This window comes from Eulemur rufifrons, chromosome 14, assembly GCF_041146395.1.
Source record: "Eulemur rufifrons isolate Redbay chromosome 14, OSU_ERuf_1, whole genome shotgun sequence".
Classification (NCBI taxonomy): Eukaryota; Metazoa; Chordata; class Mammalia; order Primates; family Lemuridae; genus Eulemur; species Eulemur rufifrons.
Window position 1 is genome coordinate 10,520,305 of NC_090996.1, and position 17,300 is coordinate 10,537,604.

General features: G+C 52.7%; 3 protein-coding genes across 5 annotated transcripts; 1 reads left to right on the forward strand and 2 right to left on the reverse strand.

The window, feature by feature from the left end:
- Window positions 1-20: 20 nt before the first annotated feature.
- AP4M1 (adaptor related protein complex 4 subunit mu 1) lies at window positions 21-3,616 on the reverse strand. 2 transcript variants are annotated; one of them, XM_069486471.1, is made up of 15 exons: window positions 3,461-3,616; window positions 3,273-3,361; window positions 2,823-2,929; window positions 2,641-2,737; window positions 2,399-2,509; window positions 2,229-2,309; window positions 1,942-2,004; window positions 1,776-1,842; window positions 1,617-1,670; window positions 1,396-1,502; window positions 1,201-1,295; window positions 899-943; window positions 625-675; window positions 383-494; window positions 21-236 (listed from the first exon to the last, which is right to left on the reverse strand). In XM_069486471.1, the coding sequence occupies exons 1-15, from the start codon at window positions 3,516-3,518 to the stop codon at window positions 21-23; spliced, it is 1,353 nt and encodes a 450-aa protein (XP_069342572.1). In that variant the 5' UTR covers window positions 3,519-3,616. The 2 variants fall into 2 exon arrangements, with proteins under 2 accessions (XP_069342572.1, XP_069342571.1); XM_069486470.1 differs by having other exon boundaries at window positions 3,246-3,361.
- A 230-nt stretch (window positions 3,617-3,846) lies between these two features.
- On the forward strand, window positions 3,847-11,207 carry MCM7 (minichromosome maintenance complex component 7). Of its 2 annotated transcripts, none has more exons than XM_069485756.1 (15): window positions 3,847-3,980; window positions 5,156-5,235; window positions 5,568-5,732; window positions 5,885-6,009; window positions 6,086-6,266; window positions 6,524-6,661; window positions 6,978-7,127; window positions 7,322-7,436; window positions 7,524-7,655; window positions 7,899-7,982; window positions 8,266-8,659; window positions 8,919-9,002; window positions 9,602-9,770; window positions 10,542-10,651; window positions 10,837-11,207. In XM_069485756.1, the coding sequence occupies exons 1-15, from the start codon at window positions 3,950-3,952 to the stop codon at window positions 11,036-11,038; spliced, it is 2,160 nt and encodes a 719-aa protein (XP_069341857.1). In that variant the 5' UTR covers window positions 3,847-3,949; the 3' UTR covers window positions 11,039-11,207. The 2 variants fall into 2 exon arrangements, with proteins under 2 accessions (XP_069341857.1, XP_069341858.1); XM_069485757.1 differs by lacking the exon at window positions 3,847-3,980 and adding an exon at window positions 4,487-4,530.
- A 935-nt stretch (window positions 11,208-12,142) lies between these two features.
- Window positions 12,143-14,995, reverse strand: COPS6 (COP9 signalosome subunit 6). The gene is made up of 10 exons (XM_069485775.1): window positions 14,791-14,995; window positions 14,442-14,567; window positions 14,105-14,236; window positions 13,677-13,765; window positions 13,511-13,573; window positions 13,113-13,160; window positions 12,910-13,024; window positions 12,732-12,824; window positions 12,535-12,635; window positions 12,143-12,401 (listed from the first exon to the last, which is right to left on the reverse strand). The coding sequence occupies exons 1-10, from the start codon at window positions 14,870-14,872 to the stop codon at window positions 12,261-12,263; spliced, it is 990 nt and encodes a 329-aa protein (XP_069341876.1). The 5' UTR covers window positions 14,873-14,995; the 3' UTR covers window positions 12,143-12,260.
- Between the last annotated feature and the right edge of the window lie 2,305 nt (window positions 14,996-17,300).

Below are 17,300 nucleotides of genomic sequence, written 5' to 3' on the forward strand. Positions count from 1 at the left end.
GCATCCTCATATGGGGAGTCTCAGATCCGAATTACGTAGGCATCACTGTGGCTTAGGTGTCGCACCCACTTGTGGGGGTTGGTGTTGCCGCAGGGTCTGAAGGTGAGCCTAAGGAAGCGAACCTGGAGCCCAGAGCATGTGTGCCGAGGAAGTTCGAAGGAGAGGCTGGCAGGGCCCAGCCCCAGAGGAGGGGCCGAAGTGGAGGGCCCATGGCTGGGAGGCCCTGGGACATCCATCTGTGAGGAGCAGAGGTAGGGGAGAGGAGAGAAGGCAGGAGGCTGACCACACTGAGGAGCAAGGCAGCAACTGCTTGGGGAGAGCAGGGCGAGGGGCTGCAAGTGCAGGTCAGAGGAGAGGGGGCTGGAGGATCGACAGCTGATACCTGGAAGAGGCCTGAGAGTTGAGAGCCTCCTTGCACCCGGGGCAGGTCCCAGCGAAGGGCTCCCTCTCCCAGCTCTGCCTTCTGCTCTGGGCTGCTCAGCTCCTGGGATAGGCTGGAGTTGGGAGAGGAAAGTGCTGGGGCTCGGCTATGCCTTCCTTGGGCCAGGCCAGTGTACTCAGCTCATCCTCTCTGCCCCCACGCCGTGCTCCCCGAGGAAGCTCTCCTGGAGCACACACACTAACCTGACCACTCCTCGAGGCAGGGGAAGGTGCAGCCTGACATTGAGAGCTTGGCTGCAGAGAAGAAAGGAGCAAAGTCAGCCCCAGAAATGCACAGTCCCTTGTCCCCATTCTTCTCAAATGTCGCAACCGGAGCTCAGCACAACTACAGCTTCCTAAATACTAAAGCCTCTAACCAAACGATTCTGAGGCTGAGGGCTGCATCTGAAGGAAGCAGCAACAGGTCTGTCTCCTGCCCCACACAGCTGAACTAGGCCTGGCTGGTCCCTACTCTTACCTCTTTGGGGGCAGGTCACATCGCAACTTCAGATAAACCTGGAGCCTGGATGAGAGGGTAAAATACCGTTACTTAGGCCATATCCTACTGGCATCTCACCATTCCCCACCCAGGGCCTCCATGCAGGGCTGTGTAGGTTGTACCCCAAGAAGAAGAGCTGAAATCTAGTCCAACTCCTAGTGGGCAAGCCTTTTTCCAGTCTGTACCCTATTTCCAGCACCCCCCTGTGTAGTAAGTCTTGGGAATATATACATCTTGGCTTGGGTTTCAAGGTAGCTCTGGAACACAGGAAATGGTCTCACCGGCCTGAGCCTCGGTCCCACTGCACAGAGGGAAAGAGCCGGAAGGGGAGCGGCGAGGGGAGGTCATCAGAGAGTTGGTACCGCATCACGGTCAGCTGAGGCCAGAGAGGAGTGAGGTCAGTTTGGTCTCCCCACACCTGCACTGCCTCCCTTCCCCATGGTGGATGGAATATGCTAGGCCACCCTGAGCCTTACCTCGCCCTGAGCCGGCTGCAAGCGGAGGATTCGATGAGACTCAAACTCATCCAGGTGCACGGAGCTGTGGAATGAGACCTCATCAACCCGAATTCCTGGCCCATAACCTGGAAAGAGAGAAGGGCTCTTCTCCTGACCCATATTTGGAGAAAGGAGCAGCGAGAAGGAGGACGATCTGTCTCTAACTTCTCTCTGTGAACTCTAAAGACCCACTTTCTCACCTCTCAGTTCTGACTTCCCCACACAGAATTCTTCTGTCAAGCCAATGCGAATCTCTGTCAGAGGAAAGAACATCGGGGAAGGTCAGCAAACACCACCATATGCGACACCGAGCAGCGTGTCCCAAGCCCAGCCCTGGACCCAGCGTGTAGACTCCTCACCAGAGCCACTGGGAAGGAAGCTCTTGAGCCGGATCTCTCCCTGCACATCCACCTTCAACAGTGAGCCCTGAGGAGGGAGGGAGGTCAGTGCCCAAGTCCTGACCCTCCCAACACATTTCCCAAATCCCATTTGTCCTCAGCTCCAGAGTTGGGAGCACAAACTTACATTAGATGCTATCAGTACAGACAGTCTCTCGACCACATCCAAAAAAACTTCATTCTTCTGGCTCTGAGAGAGAGAGGGGATTTGGGTGGCTGGAGGCAGAATGGCTTGTGTTCCAAGATGGACAGGCAGAAGGGACAGGGCATTCCATACCAGGGCCCTGGGGTGGGGGCATGGGGTGAGGGAAAGGATACCCATGTCTAAGGGAGGTGGAGAAATACACCGGGGTCTTGGACTTTGGGGTCCCAGAAAAATGCCAGAGGGTCTGATTCCATCCATCTCTCCTTCACCTGGTCAGTGCGACTGGACAGGACAGGGCGGCTGGCTGCGCTGCTGGGGGCCACTTTGCTCTGCTGTGTCTCGGCTCCAAACTGTTAAGTACCCAAAGTAATTAATCCTCAGGTTTGATACTCTCAGCTGACCCTCCTTCCCCCTCGTCCTCCTCTTTCCTTCTACTGACCAAGCCAACACTGCTGAGGTCAAAAAGGCTGAAGGGCTTGCTGACCACGGGTTCCGTCTGGATGAAGTTCCTCAGCATCTCTGTGGATGTGGTCTGTACATACCCATAGTCCTAGTGATGAAGAAAGGACAGTCTTTGGGTGGCCAGTGGAGGGAGGGGTGAAAAAGGAGTGGACTTAGCTTCCCAGCCACAGGATCCCACAGTGGAAAAGCAAACAGGAGAAGAGAATCTGTGGGTCTCACCAACACTTCATCCAGGAGTTCGTAGACCAGAGCCACGTTGCGGGAGATGGTCCCCTCACCCAGGGAGCCACAGTAATCGCCCAGGAGAGTGGCCAACCTGAGGAAACATGGCCAAGCATGCATATTTCCCTCGTCCTCCTCTCAGACCCGCAGTCCCAGGCACCCCGCCCAGCCCTCCTCACCGGGAGAGTAGCTCCAGGAGGCTGAAAGGAGAAATGTTTTCTGAAGTCGTGACTACTAAATAGAGACCGCTGTGTCTGATATGAATGAAATGACGGTCATCGTGATGCTGAGACACAGATGGGGAGAAAGGCGTTAAAAAAAGAGAAGGGTCGTGAGCTCAGGTCCTGATGCCCCTACTAGCAGTGGTTGCGGAGCGACTTTGGGCGACACCTAAACCCTCCCTAAGGCCCAGCTTCTCAACGTGTAATAGGTTGATAATAGCACCCACCCCAGAGTTGCTGAAGGTTGAGACACGCATGGAGCGGTGCTTGGTATACTGTTAGCGCTCAATGGACTTTCGCTAGTTTTATTTGGAGCTAGATGCCTCCCAAGCGCAAGCTTTCAAAGAACCAGCCCCAGGAGGGAGGAGGCGCCCACCTGGCCCGCCAGCCCCCGCCCCCAGTGGTTACCATGACAACCGGGGACTCGTCTCCTGGCAGTCCCATCAGCTTCCGGTAGAAGAGCTCGGCCACATCCCGGCCGCCACTGTCTCCCCGGACTGGCGGGTAGAAGGACAGTTAAGGAGCCTGCGACACGGGCTGGCTCCGGGAACTACTCCTGCCCGGCCCCTCCACCCCGCCCCGCGGGTCAAGGATACAGTCTTTGTAGATGAGCGGGTCTCCCTTGGAGGACAGAATGAAGAACTGGGAAATCATGGCTGTTCAGGAGAGTAAACAAGAAGGCGGCGAAAGTTGGGCCTGCCCCGCCCTGCGGCCCCGGAACAAAAGGACGTGCGTGGACTGGCCCTTTAAGAGCGATCCTCCTCCGCCCGCGCCAGCTCCGACCGCGGGAAACCCGGCGCCAGCCCCGCCTCGCTCGGCGATCCCCTCCCGACACCCCCACCGCCTCTCGTCACTCATCCCAGGCTCGCCTGGTGATTGGCCGAGGCTGGGGCCTGTGGCGAATGGGGAGAGCGAAGAGCCATTCTCTCCGATTGGTCCAAACGCAGTGGCGCCGGTCACGTGGGGGGCGACGTTTCGCGCCAATTTCGGTTGGTCTGCCACAGTCCAGCGCGCAGACGTTCTCGGCTTCTCCGGGAGCTAGACTCCTGAGCCCGCCAACTGCTGCTGCACGGCCCTCGGCAGCGATGGCACTTAAGGATTACGCGCTCGAGAAAGGTGAGGGTCTGCAGGCCTGGGAGGGGCGTCCTGTGCGGGAAGCCTCCAGGCTAACACCTGTGGATGTAAGCCGGGGTCTTACGGGCCGTGTCGGTGGGCCGTGGGGCGCGCATGGCCAGAGGCAGTGTCGGGCGGCGGCGGGGCTGGGACAGACGGTGCATGGGAGGCGCACGGGGGACGTCAGGGTCGAAGAGCTGGTAAACCTGCCCAGGAAAGGTGTTGTCGTGAGAATGGGAATAACCCTGCTGGGGGGCTGCAGAAGGGAGGGTCGCGCCCAGGAGAGACGCGCACCCTAAGGGCTTTCGGCCTCGGACGGGGATCCTGAATCCTCTTCCCTCCGCGCTTTTGGGCACTCCCGAGTTCCCGCGTCCTCCCGAGACGCGCCGAAGCTCTGGGGGCGGGCAGGCCGGGGCCGCTGCGCGCCGGGATTGGCCACTTCAGACCGCCCTCCAAGCGGAAGTGGAGGCGGGCGGAAGTGGCGCGACGCGGTTGGAGGGAGTGTCGTGTGTAAACAGTGTCCTTCCGCGCGGTGGCCTCAGAGCTGCCGAGGGTAGGGGCGTGCCTGGAATTCGGGGGCTTAACGCTAGGCCGAGAACCGCGGCAGTGGGGAGGGACGGAGAGGCCCTCAGCGTGCTGGCCAATGGCGGGACGGGCTCCCGCCTTGGGCGGAGGAATCCCGGGCTGTGAGGCGGCTGGAATCTGGGCCCATGTGCTTCTTTGTTTACTAAGAGCGGAAGCACTGGCGGTGGCGGGGGTGGGGTAGAGGACCGGCCTAGTAGCGGAGATCCCGGCAAGAGCAAGGGTTTAGGGAGAACCGTACGGGTGGAGGGAAAGCTGAAAACCTTGAGACCGAGTGTGTTGTAGAGTGTGGGAGGCCATTGGGGAAGGGTGCTAGGATTTTAAACCAGAGACTGGAATTCCCCAGGGGGGGAGGTGTTGGGCAGTACTCTAACTGCCAGGGGCTCCTTACTCTTCTCTAGGTAAAAACGGACTTGTGAAAAGAAGTTTTGCCTACTTTGGGGAGAATTATGTAGGTTTGTTTAAATATCCACGGAATAAGTAACTCATAGATCGTGTTTTAAGTGAAAATGGGTTTTTTATTTGTACCAGAGGGATTTGCAGTATGCCATGTGGAAAGAAGGGCTATTTCTCATGATTTCACATTTACATTATAGAAAAGGTTAAGAAGTTCTTACAAGAGTTTTACAAGGATGAAGAATTTGGGAAGAAGCAGTTCAAGTATGGGAACCAGTTGGTAAGTGTAAGATTGGCTGAAAAGAATAGGGTGGTGCTTTAGGAGTTATAAGAGGTGGTCTAGATTGTTTCAGAAAGTATATTTGATTGTAAGTGACAGTTTAGTACAGCACCTGATTCCCGATAAGTGAATATGATAGTACACTATATTCATAAATGAGGAGAGAGTTTTTAGGAGTTTGGGGGCTGAGAAGTGAATATTGCTCTGTCTGATGCTGCCCTTTCTCCCCTGTGGGTGTCTAGAGCCTGTGCTCTGAGTTCACAGTGATGTGTGAATTCCGGTGAACAAGGTAAACTTGGCTCTGAGGTGTTGCTGTTTCTTCCCCACCCCAGGTTCACCTGGCTCATCGGGAACAGGTGGCACTGTACGTGGACCTGGATGACGTAGCCGAGGATGACCCTGAGTTGGTGGACTCGATTTGTGAGAACGCCAAGCGCTATGCAAGGCTCTTTGCTGATGCTGTACAAGAGCTGCTGCCCCAGTACAAGGAGAGGGAGGTAAATGGCTGGAGAACAGGACAAGGGATTTAGGCTCTGTCACGAAGCTACTCAGATAGTGATGTTTTCTGAGCTGGCAGAAAGGGACAGTGATTTCTGTCTGGCACTGTGCTCTCTTTTTTTCATTTTGCCATTCGTTTTTTCTTTTCTAGGTGATAAATAAAGATGTCTTGGATGTTTACATTGAGCACCGGCTGATGATGGAGCAGCGGAGCAGGGACCCTGGGGCAGTGCGAAGCCCCCAGAACCAGTACCCTGCTGAGCTCATGCGCAGATTGTAAGTGTTCTCTCTGGGAAAGGGTGTAGGTATTTGTTTTCTCCTGGCCTTGCTAATGACTATTTTTTCCCCTTAGCGAGCTGTATTTTCAAGGCCCCAGCAGCAACAAGCCTCGTGTTATCCGGGAAGTACGGGCTGACTCTGTAGGAAAATTGGTAACTGTACGTGGAATCGTCACTCGCGTCTCTGAAGTCAAACCCAGGATGGTGGTGGCCACTTACACTTGTGACCAGTGTGGGGCAGAGACCTACCAGCCGGTACGTGTGGAGTGAGGGACAGGAAGACACACTTCCTAATGTTTGTTTTCTTTGCTTTGCAAAAGATGCCTGTGTGTTAGGTTTTCATCCTTTCTCTGGTATGTAGTGGTCTTTTTTCTTGGTGTTTGTCATTATTGACCCAGAATATTTCAAGGGGTTCTTGACACTTCGAAGATATTTGCCGTAAAGAGGAAATGTGATTCAAGGGGTTCTTTTCCTTCTGATTTTCTTTGTCTCTTCCTTTTTCATATTTCTAGATCCAGTCTCCTACTTTCATGCCTCTGATCATGTGCCCAAGCCAGGAGTGCCAAACCAACCGCTCAGGAGGGCGGCTGTATCTGCAGACACGTGGCTCCAAATTCATCAAATTCCAGGAGATGAAGATGCAAGAACATGTGAGTTTGGGGTACGTGGTCCTGGGCAGGTGAAACAGGGAATCCACTAGAATCCTGTAGTCACTTGTGGAGTGGAAGAAAGAAAGAACGGAAGAAGAGAGACCTGAGGCAAAAAAGTAATCTAGAGCAGGCGGGAGGTTTACCTGGAATTTTCTGTTTGAGTTGGGAAGAGGTAAAGGAGGTCTCATCTCCCCTGCTCCTGTATGCTGATCTGAGGCTGGGCAGACTGAGAAGTCTTAGAGTGGGATGTTTAGGGAGGGAAGGTCAGGTCCTTATGGGTCTTATGTTTCTCTCTCCTTGCCTTTTCCTCCCCTAGAGTGACCAAGTGCCCGTGGGAAACATCCCTCGCAGCATCACGGTGCTGGTAGAAGGAGAGAACACGAGGATCGCCCAGCCTGGAGACCATGTCAGTGTCACTGGTATCTTCTTGCCAGTCCTGCGTACTGGGTTCCGACAGGTGGTACAGGTGAGAAGGGGAGTTTGAAACAAGAGAGAATCCCCCTTTCCCCTCAACTACTCAATCTCCCTACCTCCCACAGAGAAAACTAACACTGCAAAACATCAGACAGCACGAAGGGTTTTGTGAAATCATTAGGGACTCATCAGGTGATAGACAAGTTAAAGGGATTTCACCCATATCCTGGCATTTTCTTGCCCAAGGGTTTACTCTCAGAAACTTACCTGGAAGCCCATCGGATTGTGAAGATGAATAAGAGTGATGATGATGAGTTTGCGGCTGGAGAGCTGAGCAAGGAGGAGCTGAGGCAGATTGCAGGTAAGGGGCCAGGGGGAAGACTGGGAATTTATTTTCATCCCAGCCCTTTTTCCCCCAGAAAATACGCTAATCTTAACTTCTCTGTAGAGGAGGATTTCTATGAAAAGCTGGCAGCTTCTATCGCCCCAGAGATATATGGGCATGAAGATGTTAAGAAGGCACTGTTACTCCTGCTGGTGGGAGGTGTGGACCAGTCTCCTCGAGGCATGAAAATCAGGGGTAAGAAGAAAGAACGAGGGAGAAACACAGGGTGGGTGAAGTCATTTGGAAAGAAAAAAGATGCTGTGGGTGAGTATCTCTGTAGGTCACAGAATGAGAGTGGATCTTGCCTTCATGGGCACAGGGAGAACTTTGGAGTAGTGTGGGGTGTGGGAGGGGAGGCAGACCTCCAAGTGTTCTTTTTTCTGTTGGACAACTTGCTTTAGAGAATAGTTATTCAGGGGCTTCCTTCCCTTCCTCCAGGCAACATCAACATCTGCCTGATGGGGGACCCTGGTGTGGCCAAGTCTCAGCTCCTGTCTTATATCGATCGCTTAGCCCCTCGCAGTGAGTAATCATACCTTGGGTGGGATAGGAGCACGGTGTTTATTCAAAGGGTAGAGGTGGGAGGAGAGAGTAGTTATTAGAGAGGGTTGGTGGCAGGGGGAAGGGAGGTGTTGCCAGCACCAGCATCCGACAGATCTTTAGCCATCTCGGGAAGGGCTGGGAGGGCAGAGCGATTCAGTATAGGCCTCACCTCCCTGGCCCTATCTTTGCATCCTGGCCCTATACTCCTTTCCTTCTTTGCTTCTCTCTTCCTAAGTACATCTGCTTATTTCTTCCCTTGTAGGCCAATACACAACAGGACGTGGCTCCTCAGGAGTGGGGCTTACAGCTGCTGTGCTGAGAGACTCCGTGAGTGGAGAACTGACCTTAGAGGGCGGGGCCCTTGTGCTGGCTGACCAGGGCGTGTGCTGCATCGATGAGTTTGACAAGATGGCTGAGGCTGACCGCACAGCCATCCACGAGGTCATGGAGCAGCAGACCATCTCCATCGCCAAGGCGGGCATTCTCACCACACTAAACGCTCGCTGCTCCATCCTGGCTGCTGCCAACCCTGCCTATGGGCGCTATAACCCCCGCCGCAGCCTGGAGCAGAACATACAGCTTCCTGCTGCACTGCTTTCCCGATTTGACCTTCTCTGGCTGATCCAGGACCGGCCTGACCGAGACAATGACCTACGGTGAATGAAGCTCAGCACTCAAAGAGACGTGCCCTTCTAATGATCTGTAGGGTGGGAGGTGAAATCAGAAAATCAATCATATTCTCTCTTGGCAGGGGCTGGTTCATGGTTAGGGAAATGGTAGGTCGAGGCTGAAATGCTGATAAGGATTTCCTGGGGAAGTTTGTCCCTGCCATGCTGTGAAAGTGAGGGATATTTAGAGTTGGGGCGCGGGTTGTGTAGCCCTAAAGAGTGTTCCTCCTTGCCTCCCCTCTTTCAGGTTGGCCCAGCACATCACCTATGTGCACCAGCACAGTCGCCAGCCGCCTGCCCAGTTTGAACCTTTGGACATGAAGCTCATGAGGTAGGAGAGCTGGGTGAGGATGGGTGCACTTTAGGCAGGTTGCCTGCGTGTGACAGTGTCTTGGGCCACGAGTGTCTCCTGAACAGCTTTCAGTGCTAGGGTGTGTTTTTTCACCACTCCCCCCACCCACTACCCATGTTCTGGGCCTGAGAACAATAAATCAAGGTGTCCCCTGTGCCTGGCCAGATGAGAACAGAGTGTCCTCAGAACCTGCCTTTCTCACCACTATCTTGCCCTAGGGGTGAGGCAGGTAGAGACTTTTAGGCCAAGCTGGGTCCTGTTCCGTGGATACTTAATATAGGTTGAACATCGCTAATCCAAAATCCACAACTATTTGAGTGCCACCATGACACTTGAAGTGGAAAATTCTACACCTGATCTTGTTACAGGGTCACAGTCACATGAAACTTGGTCTCCTGCACAAAATTGCTAAAAATCTTGTATGACACTGCTTTCAGGCTGTGTGTATAAGGTGCTTATGAAACCCTAAAGAGTTTTGTTAAATGAGAAGGCTGTATGCAGAAAAAAACATGCGCATGCATTCACTCAATTCCCCATCTCTTTCTCTCCTGCATTCCCACGAACCTTCTCTCCCACAGACGTTACATAGCTATGTGCCGCGAGAAGCAGCCCACAGTGCCAGAGTCTCTGGCTGACTACATCACAGCAGCATATGTGGAGATGAGGCGAGAGGCTTGGGCTAGTAAGGATGCCACCTATACTTCTGCCCGGACCCTGCTGGCCATTCTGCGACTTTCAACTGCTCTGGTGAGTGCCAGGTCCCTGTATTGCCGGAGGGCTGTCTGTTTTGCCTTTACTGAGCAACACGCCTTAAGGTGCTCCCATTGCCTCCTCCCTCCCACTCCAGCCCTGCGGGGGCTAAAGTGCTGACAGTGCAGATAGTGGTCCTGTCCGTGCTACCGCACTGTGGGTACTTGCTGCTCCAGTAGGGCACTTGCAGCGTCCATGGAGGGAAAGGCCTTCTCCCTGCTTCTTAAACCTCACTGAAGGGGTGGGTGGGATTAATTTCACTCCCTGTGTCCTAGATCCTGTGCTATAAACCTTCATTTCTATCCTCCCATCTTGGACCTTAGTCCCGGGGGCTCCAAAGTGCTGTTCGTGCAGGTAGTGTGATTACCTGACCTACTGCTGAGCTAGCACTTCCCGAGCCCCCGGGACACAACCTCTCTGCCAATCGCCTTCTTGGCTGAGCTCCCCAAGCTCCATCTGTCATGGTGGGGAGCCCAGTGGAGTTCAAAAGGGTCTGGTCTCCCTCACAGGACAGCTGAACACCGGGACTGGCCAGTGTTGAGAGGCGGAGACTTGGGCAATTGCTGGACGCTGCCCTGGGCATTGCACTTGTCTCGGTCTGACAGTGCCGGCCCAACACTGCGGATGTTGGGGGGAAGGGAGGAGCTCCACTCTGTTTTGTGAGCAGGCAACATGAGTTGCCCAGCCTTAAAGTTGGAACAGGGGGGTTCCCTGACTTGGTTCCATTGCTCTCCTCCTGTTCCCATCTCTCCCCTACCTTCCCCTTAGGCACGTCTGCGAATGGTGGACACTGTGGAGAAGGAAGATGTGAATGAAGCAATAAGGCTAATGGAGATGTCAAAGGACTCACTTTTAGGCGACAAGGGGCAAACAGCTAGGTGAGTGGTTTAATGAAGGATGAAGTTTGGGTCACCTTGATTTTCTTGAACAGATCACTTGGCTTCCGCATCCACATGTATACGAGGCCAGCCTCAGAATTCTAACACTGACTGCCATTGTTCTTTGTTGATACCGGTGTTCTTGTTTGTATCCCTGACCTTACACGCTTATACTTCTCTTTCAGGACCCAGAGACCAGCAGATGTGATATTTGCCACCGTCCGTGAATTGGTGTCAGGGGGCCGAAGCGTCCGATTTTCCGAGGCAGAGCAACGCTGCATATCCCGTGGCTTCACACCTGCCCAGTTCCAGGCGGCTCTTGATGAGTACGAGGAGTTAAATGTCTGGCAGGTCAATACTTCCAAGACACGGATCACTTTTGTCTGATCCAACCTGCTTGAGACACTGGGTCCACCCCTGCGTTCTGTGCTGATCTGCCCCTTTTAAGGGTTTAATGATGTCCCTTAAGGGAAGGCGGATCCTCTCTTTTGCTAATAAAGTGTTTGTATGTTGCCATAGTATTGTGGGGTTTTTAGATTTCTGTCTTGTTCTTTTTACATTTGTCTTATTTTATCCACTCAGTTATCCACTCAGTAAATTTACTGAGTGAAGTGTCTACTCTACCTGCCAGGCACCAATATGGACACTAGGATAGGACAAGGAATAACTTTCTGTCTGCAAAGATGATGTTTGCGCTGGTCTCTACTTTTTGAGCTCCTCTCCTGTTTTTGCTCCCCTCCCCTATTTAGTCTCAAATACTGAGATACTGACCCTGTGCCAGTTAGGCTCTGGGGCCACAGGGCCTCTCAGCCAAGCCAATTTTTCTCCTTTTCTATTAATGCTTCTAACAGACATCTCACTCCTCACCACCGTAGTCCTCAAAGCCCACACTGAAGCCCTGGTTAGGGGGTGATGAGAATCAGGGAACTGAAGGGTGGCATGTTGGGAATGTGTTATCTGGCACAGGTAATCATATGCAGCTATCCCTTCCTGGCCGCCTCCAAAGTAGGATGATACTGATACCTCCATCTCATAGGGCTGAGGTGCCACACAGTCCATCAGTGTGGTGCACTCAGCAGTAATTGAGAAACCTCTCACTCCCTTGGTAATTCACAGTGCCCACAGGATTGAGGCTTTGAACTGTCCGTAATGTGTTTAATATCCCTCCTCCTCCCCTTTTTTGTTTATGAAAAACTTAATGAAATTAGTAGTCATTTGTCAGGTTTATAGGGTTATGTAAGATCATGTCAGGGTGACAGGAACAGAACTCTCATAGGTGGATACAGGCAGCCTTTGACTCACGTAAAGACTGTCCACCTGACTGGACATGGGGTCATTTCAAGTCGCAGCGACTCCCACTCAATGGGGTGTCAAGAGCTAATAATAAAAAGGGATTCTGCTTGTGAGCAAGGCTGGAACACAGGGCCTCAATAAGATCCAAGCTGAGAACCCAGTGTGATGCCTAACAGAGAGGACAAAGCCACTGAAAGGGGTGCTGAGGGGCTGCTCCCCTTTTATTAATGACAGCGGTTTTTCTAAAGGGAGCGTAGCGCCCCTCCCCTTTGGGACAGTCGCCTGACCCCTGTGCATCATTCCTTCAAGTACCCTCTCAGAAGAAGAGCCCCCGCATTCGCCTGCCGATGCCTTGTCGATCGTAGAGGACATTGAACTTGTTCACAAACTGGTTCATCGTGTTGCACGTTTTGGTGATGGTGCCGAGGTAGGCCATGAGCCCCACATCATTGCATTGCTGAGAAGGAACAAAAAGAACCAGTTCCCCAGGGGATCCCTCACAGTATGCCCAGGGAACAACTGAGTCCCAGGTCCTACATGCAAAAATGACCACAGAAGCCCCAGCTCCCTATCCCGAGTTCTACACTCACATCATAAAAATCAGTCTTGAACTTGTCTGTGCTGAGCACTGGGAGGCAGTGACACAGAGCATAGGCCTCCCTCAGGATCTCATGGTTAAAAGGGACTTCTCCTAAAGGCACAAAAAGCCTGCATTAATGTGGATGCTGTCACTTCCCAAGAAGGAAGAGGAAAAATGGTCTGAGTGCTAGGGAGGCACCTGTCCTACCTGCTTCAGAAGCCTTGACGTACTCCAGGATGAGCTTGACACGGCTGTGTAGCATCTTGATGGCGCTGTGCTGTGCTATGAGGTGTTCAGCCACTGCAGGGGGACAGAAACAGGCAAAGGTTGAGAAGGCATGTGGCCACACCTTCCACCCCTACTTCCACGAAATCCTCTTCATTACCAGTGGAGTTCTCTCCACTGCCTGTTGCTGTCATTCGGGCCACATGGTCTACACCAATGCGTTCAGCTTCTTCTGTGGCCAGAGTGTAGGTCAGCTCAGCAAATAGCATTGTGGCCTACAGAGCAAAGTATCCCACAGAGGGAGAGTCAAAAGCAGGAAATAGGCCAAGAGCAGGATCTGAGGGGTGAAGGGTAGGGTATTACCTCTCCATTGATTATATCAATGACGGACTCAAAAACGCTGACCGGAAGCTGTAAAGATGAGATGAGGAACAGCTCTTACTTACTAACAACACATCAGAACCGATACTATGTGGCAAAAATTGGGCTAGGCCCTTTCATACATTTTCTTTCATCTCCTCTTCCCGACAACCTAGTGAAGTGGAGATTATCCCCATTTTACGTAGGAAAATACAGTTTAGAGGTTACATGACTAAACCAAAGTCACAAAGTTGGTAAGTGGCAGAATCGAGATTCAACGATGGCATTCTCCAACAGAGCAGGGATGTCATACAGTAAAAAAACAGCAAGGGATGAGGGGAAAAGATAGGTATAGTGGAAGACAAGCATGACAAAGTGGGTGTTGGGTCAGTACTACTCACATCTGTGTGCTTGGTCATAGGGTTCAACTTTAGAAAGAGGGGGCTCTCGATTATCTCACACACCTGAAAGGGAGTGACAATGCATGAGAAAGTCAATGCTCCATCCTTCTTCTTCCCCTCATCCTCTATTCTCTGCCCCAGCATGCACAGGTGTGAGGATATATACCTGCTTATGGACGTGGATGTCGGAGGGGTCAGGCGGCCCCCCTGTGGTATACCAACCCAGAAATTCCAGCTCCTTGAATACCTGTTTAACTGGAGAGGAAGGGGCCAGAGCACACAGTATTTCTTTAAACCATCCTTACTTAAATTAGATCTCCTGGTGTATTTTCACCAGTTACTACCTCCCTCCTCAAATCTTGGCTCATAATTACTCCTTTCTATCCTGTCTTCTCTCATCTTTTACTTTCTTTGGGGGGAATATCTGAACGTGTTCTTTTTCTGAGATCTATTCAGCTACTCTCTCTTCACTTTTCCTCTTCCCTTCTCAGCCTCTTCTGCTGACTTCTCCCCAACCCTCTCCATCTTCCCCGCCTGTGCTTTTTTTTTTTTTTTAACTCCCCCTTCTCTCCCCCACTTCTATTCCCCTCTCACACTGCTCCTCCTTGGTGTAATAATATTCCTTGTCAATGATAATCTTCTCTTCCACGGTGTGGGACAGCAGCTCAAAGGAGTTCATCACCTCGATATTTCGGCCCTCCTGCTTCCCGATCAGAGCCCCAATCACTGAGAGGAAGAACAACATGTAAAAGGTGAGAGTAAGGAAATTCAAAACTTTTCCCTATTACCTGAGGGTCAGTGGGAACCAAGTACTGGGGAAACAGTGATTTGCGGGGAGGGCGAATTGGCACCAGTAAAAGAAGGGAAAAAGACCACTGTTTGGGGGAGGTGACCAAGGAGAGGAGACTGGAGAATTATGCCTAACGCTCACCTTGCATAGGCCGCCCCTCCTGGGAGCGCATGCGGATCCAGTGGTCCGAGATGTTGAGAATGACAAGGGGATGAAGAGCGACTGAAACACTCCCAGTCACTCCGGAGGCCATCACGCTGGGGACTACTAACGGTGGAGGGAAAGGAGATAGGGTGAGATTCCGGGCCCCACGTTCTTCCCTGGAAATGGGAGTGAGGGACAGCGGAGCCCGGGCCATACATCCCTCCCGCAAGTTATCCCAGGGAGAGATGTTGCTATTCCGCTCTCTTCATTTCTCCCAGGAGTCCACGACGGCCTTAACGCACCCCTAACGGGTGTCTTCAGAAGTCGCCCCTGCACTGCCCGTTACCTGCTGCATCCACCTCCATCCCGCTGCTCCCTCCGGTCCCGTTCGCCGCCGCAGCTGCCGCCGCTGCCGCCGCTGCCGCCATTTTCCCCGCGCCTGCCAGCCTCGGCCCGCCCCCTTCCTTCCCGGCTTCCGTACGGCGTGAGGCGCATGCTCAGTGTCCTCGTGGCGTCCCCCGGGCCTGGCGGCCAGCTTCGCCTGGGCTGGCTGCCCTCGGGCTGGGGAAACCCCGACGCCCTCCGGCCCCGGAGCCCGTCGGATTTTCCTAAAGTCTGCTCCCGCCTCTCGCCTGCGGGTGTCCTTGGACAAATACTTAACAGCCCGCCCCAACTTGATCGTCTTCGTCAGTAAAATTGGGGATAAAAATGCCAAGTTCTTAAAGGTTGCTGCACTGCAGAGTGAAGGAAATGTCCTGTTATTGCCCTCAGAATAAAGTCCAAACCCCTGGCCGGGCGCGGTGGCTCACGCCTGTAATCTTAGCACTCCGGTTGAGCTCAGGAGTTCGATACCAACCTGAGCAAGAGGCAGATCCCGTCTCTACTAAAAATGGAATTAGCCAGCCATGGTGGCACACACTTGTAGTCCTAGCTACAGTCCCAGCTACCCCTTGTGCCCAGGAGTTTGAGGTTGCTGTGAGCAAGGCTGACGCCACGGCACTCTAGCCCATGGCCTGAAATCAAGGTGTCTGGAGGGCCACACTCCCACTAGGGGAGTTCTCACCTTTTCCAGCTTCTAGTCTAGAGCCTCATTCCTTGCATTGCGTGGCTGGAGGCCTCTCCCTCCATCTTCAAAGCCAGTATGTTAGCATCTTCAAAGCTCTCTCTCCATCCCTCTGCTCCCCATCGTTTTCCCCTATGGTAAAATCTCTCTCTGACTCTTTGTTATAGGGACACGTGCGATTACAAAGGCCCCACTGGGATAACCCTGGATCTAGGTATCTTTGAGAGCCATTGTTCAGCTGGCCGGGGCATGTGCAGGGCAGCTGGAGAGCAGTGTCCTGAATCAAGCGGTTGTTATCTTTGTGATCTAGGACTGTGTCAATCCAACAAGGGAATCGTGCTGGTGGGACCGGAATTAACTTTGAATCCCTAGGTCGGGCTTTTGGCTGGGCTGCACCCACAGGATCTGCCCACCAGGGTGGCCTGAAATAGCTATTAGCGGGGAATAAAAAAGGAAGCATAACACCAAAGAATGGTCAAGCAAAATCCTAAATTTTCAAAATAAGTCTATAGAGCTCCCACCCTTTCATCCTGATCATTATTAAGAGACAGCCAAGAGGAGATGAACCCTTTTGGGGGACGGCCACATTCAGTGACCAGACTGCCTTACTGAGGTGTGGACCAGGAGGTGAGGGAGTTAGAGCTGATTATGGAGGAAGCTACTCCAGTGCTTGACAACCAGGTGCTACAGACAGCAGGGGGTGTGGAATGTCCGCTGAATGCTCTGACTACTGACCCATTGTTGGGTGGCCTTTGCAACAAATGGCACACTAATGTCAGGCTGTAGAGGGTCTGGGAAGCCTGAAACATGGCACAGTTTAGCTTCAAGGGCCATAATGATGCAGCCTGAATCAGCAGATCGGACTGGAACAGGGATATGTTAACCTCTGTGTGGACAGAAGTGAGGCACCAAGAGTAACACCTGGTGGGGCTCAAAGGTCCTGTGAAGGCAATTTACCAGGAGTGGGAGGGAGCTCCTGGGTGGTGCAGGCTTGGTCTGCAGCTTGGTGACAGTTTCATCAGAGATTGAGTCCCCACCATGGGTACTGACATGAGTGACCCTACTGTCCGGATAGCAGCCAAGATTTGTTTCCATAGTTCACAGCCCCAGAGGGTATGTCTTTAATGTTCCCTGTCTTTAGTCTTTCAAGTGGTAAAACAAGCAGCGAGGACACTGACAACAGCCCAAGTCAGTAAAATGTAGCAAGTTCCATCAAGGGGAGTGCTGGCCAGACGTAGGATGGGAACGGCCTTGAATTCTGCCTGCTAATCCAAGTGGTGACGTCCACTTTCAGTTTTATGTAGCTGGCCCCAAGGCGGGATGGCAGCAGGAGCCCAGTGGATCCCATCAGCTTTCAACTTAGCTAAGCCATCAGTGAACCAGGACCACACATTTAGGGGAACCTTTAAGACCCGAGGGCCCCACTGATTTGTTTCAGTTGATTTCTCCCAAGCGGTAGTTGCCAATTTTTCATGTAAAACCAAAGTGCTGCCAGGGCCAGGTTGACTACTCTCTGAAGTATTCCATTTCTGTTTGTCTAGCGAGGCCTTTCAGGTTCTTCCCATCTTTTTTAATCATCAGGTTCCCCTTGACTCCAGAGAGAGGGGCAAAACCTTCAGCAGCAGTGGCTGCATCCAGCAGGTGGCGCTGTGGGCTGAGAAATGGCCTGTCAACTTGCTTGGGGGCCAGTGTACCCGAGACAGGTACACTGGCCCCCAATCAAGTTTTTGGGAAAACTTGAGGAAATCAAGCTGTGATTTCCTTTTCTCCTCTCCAGATTCTTTTCTCTCTCT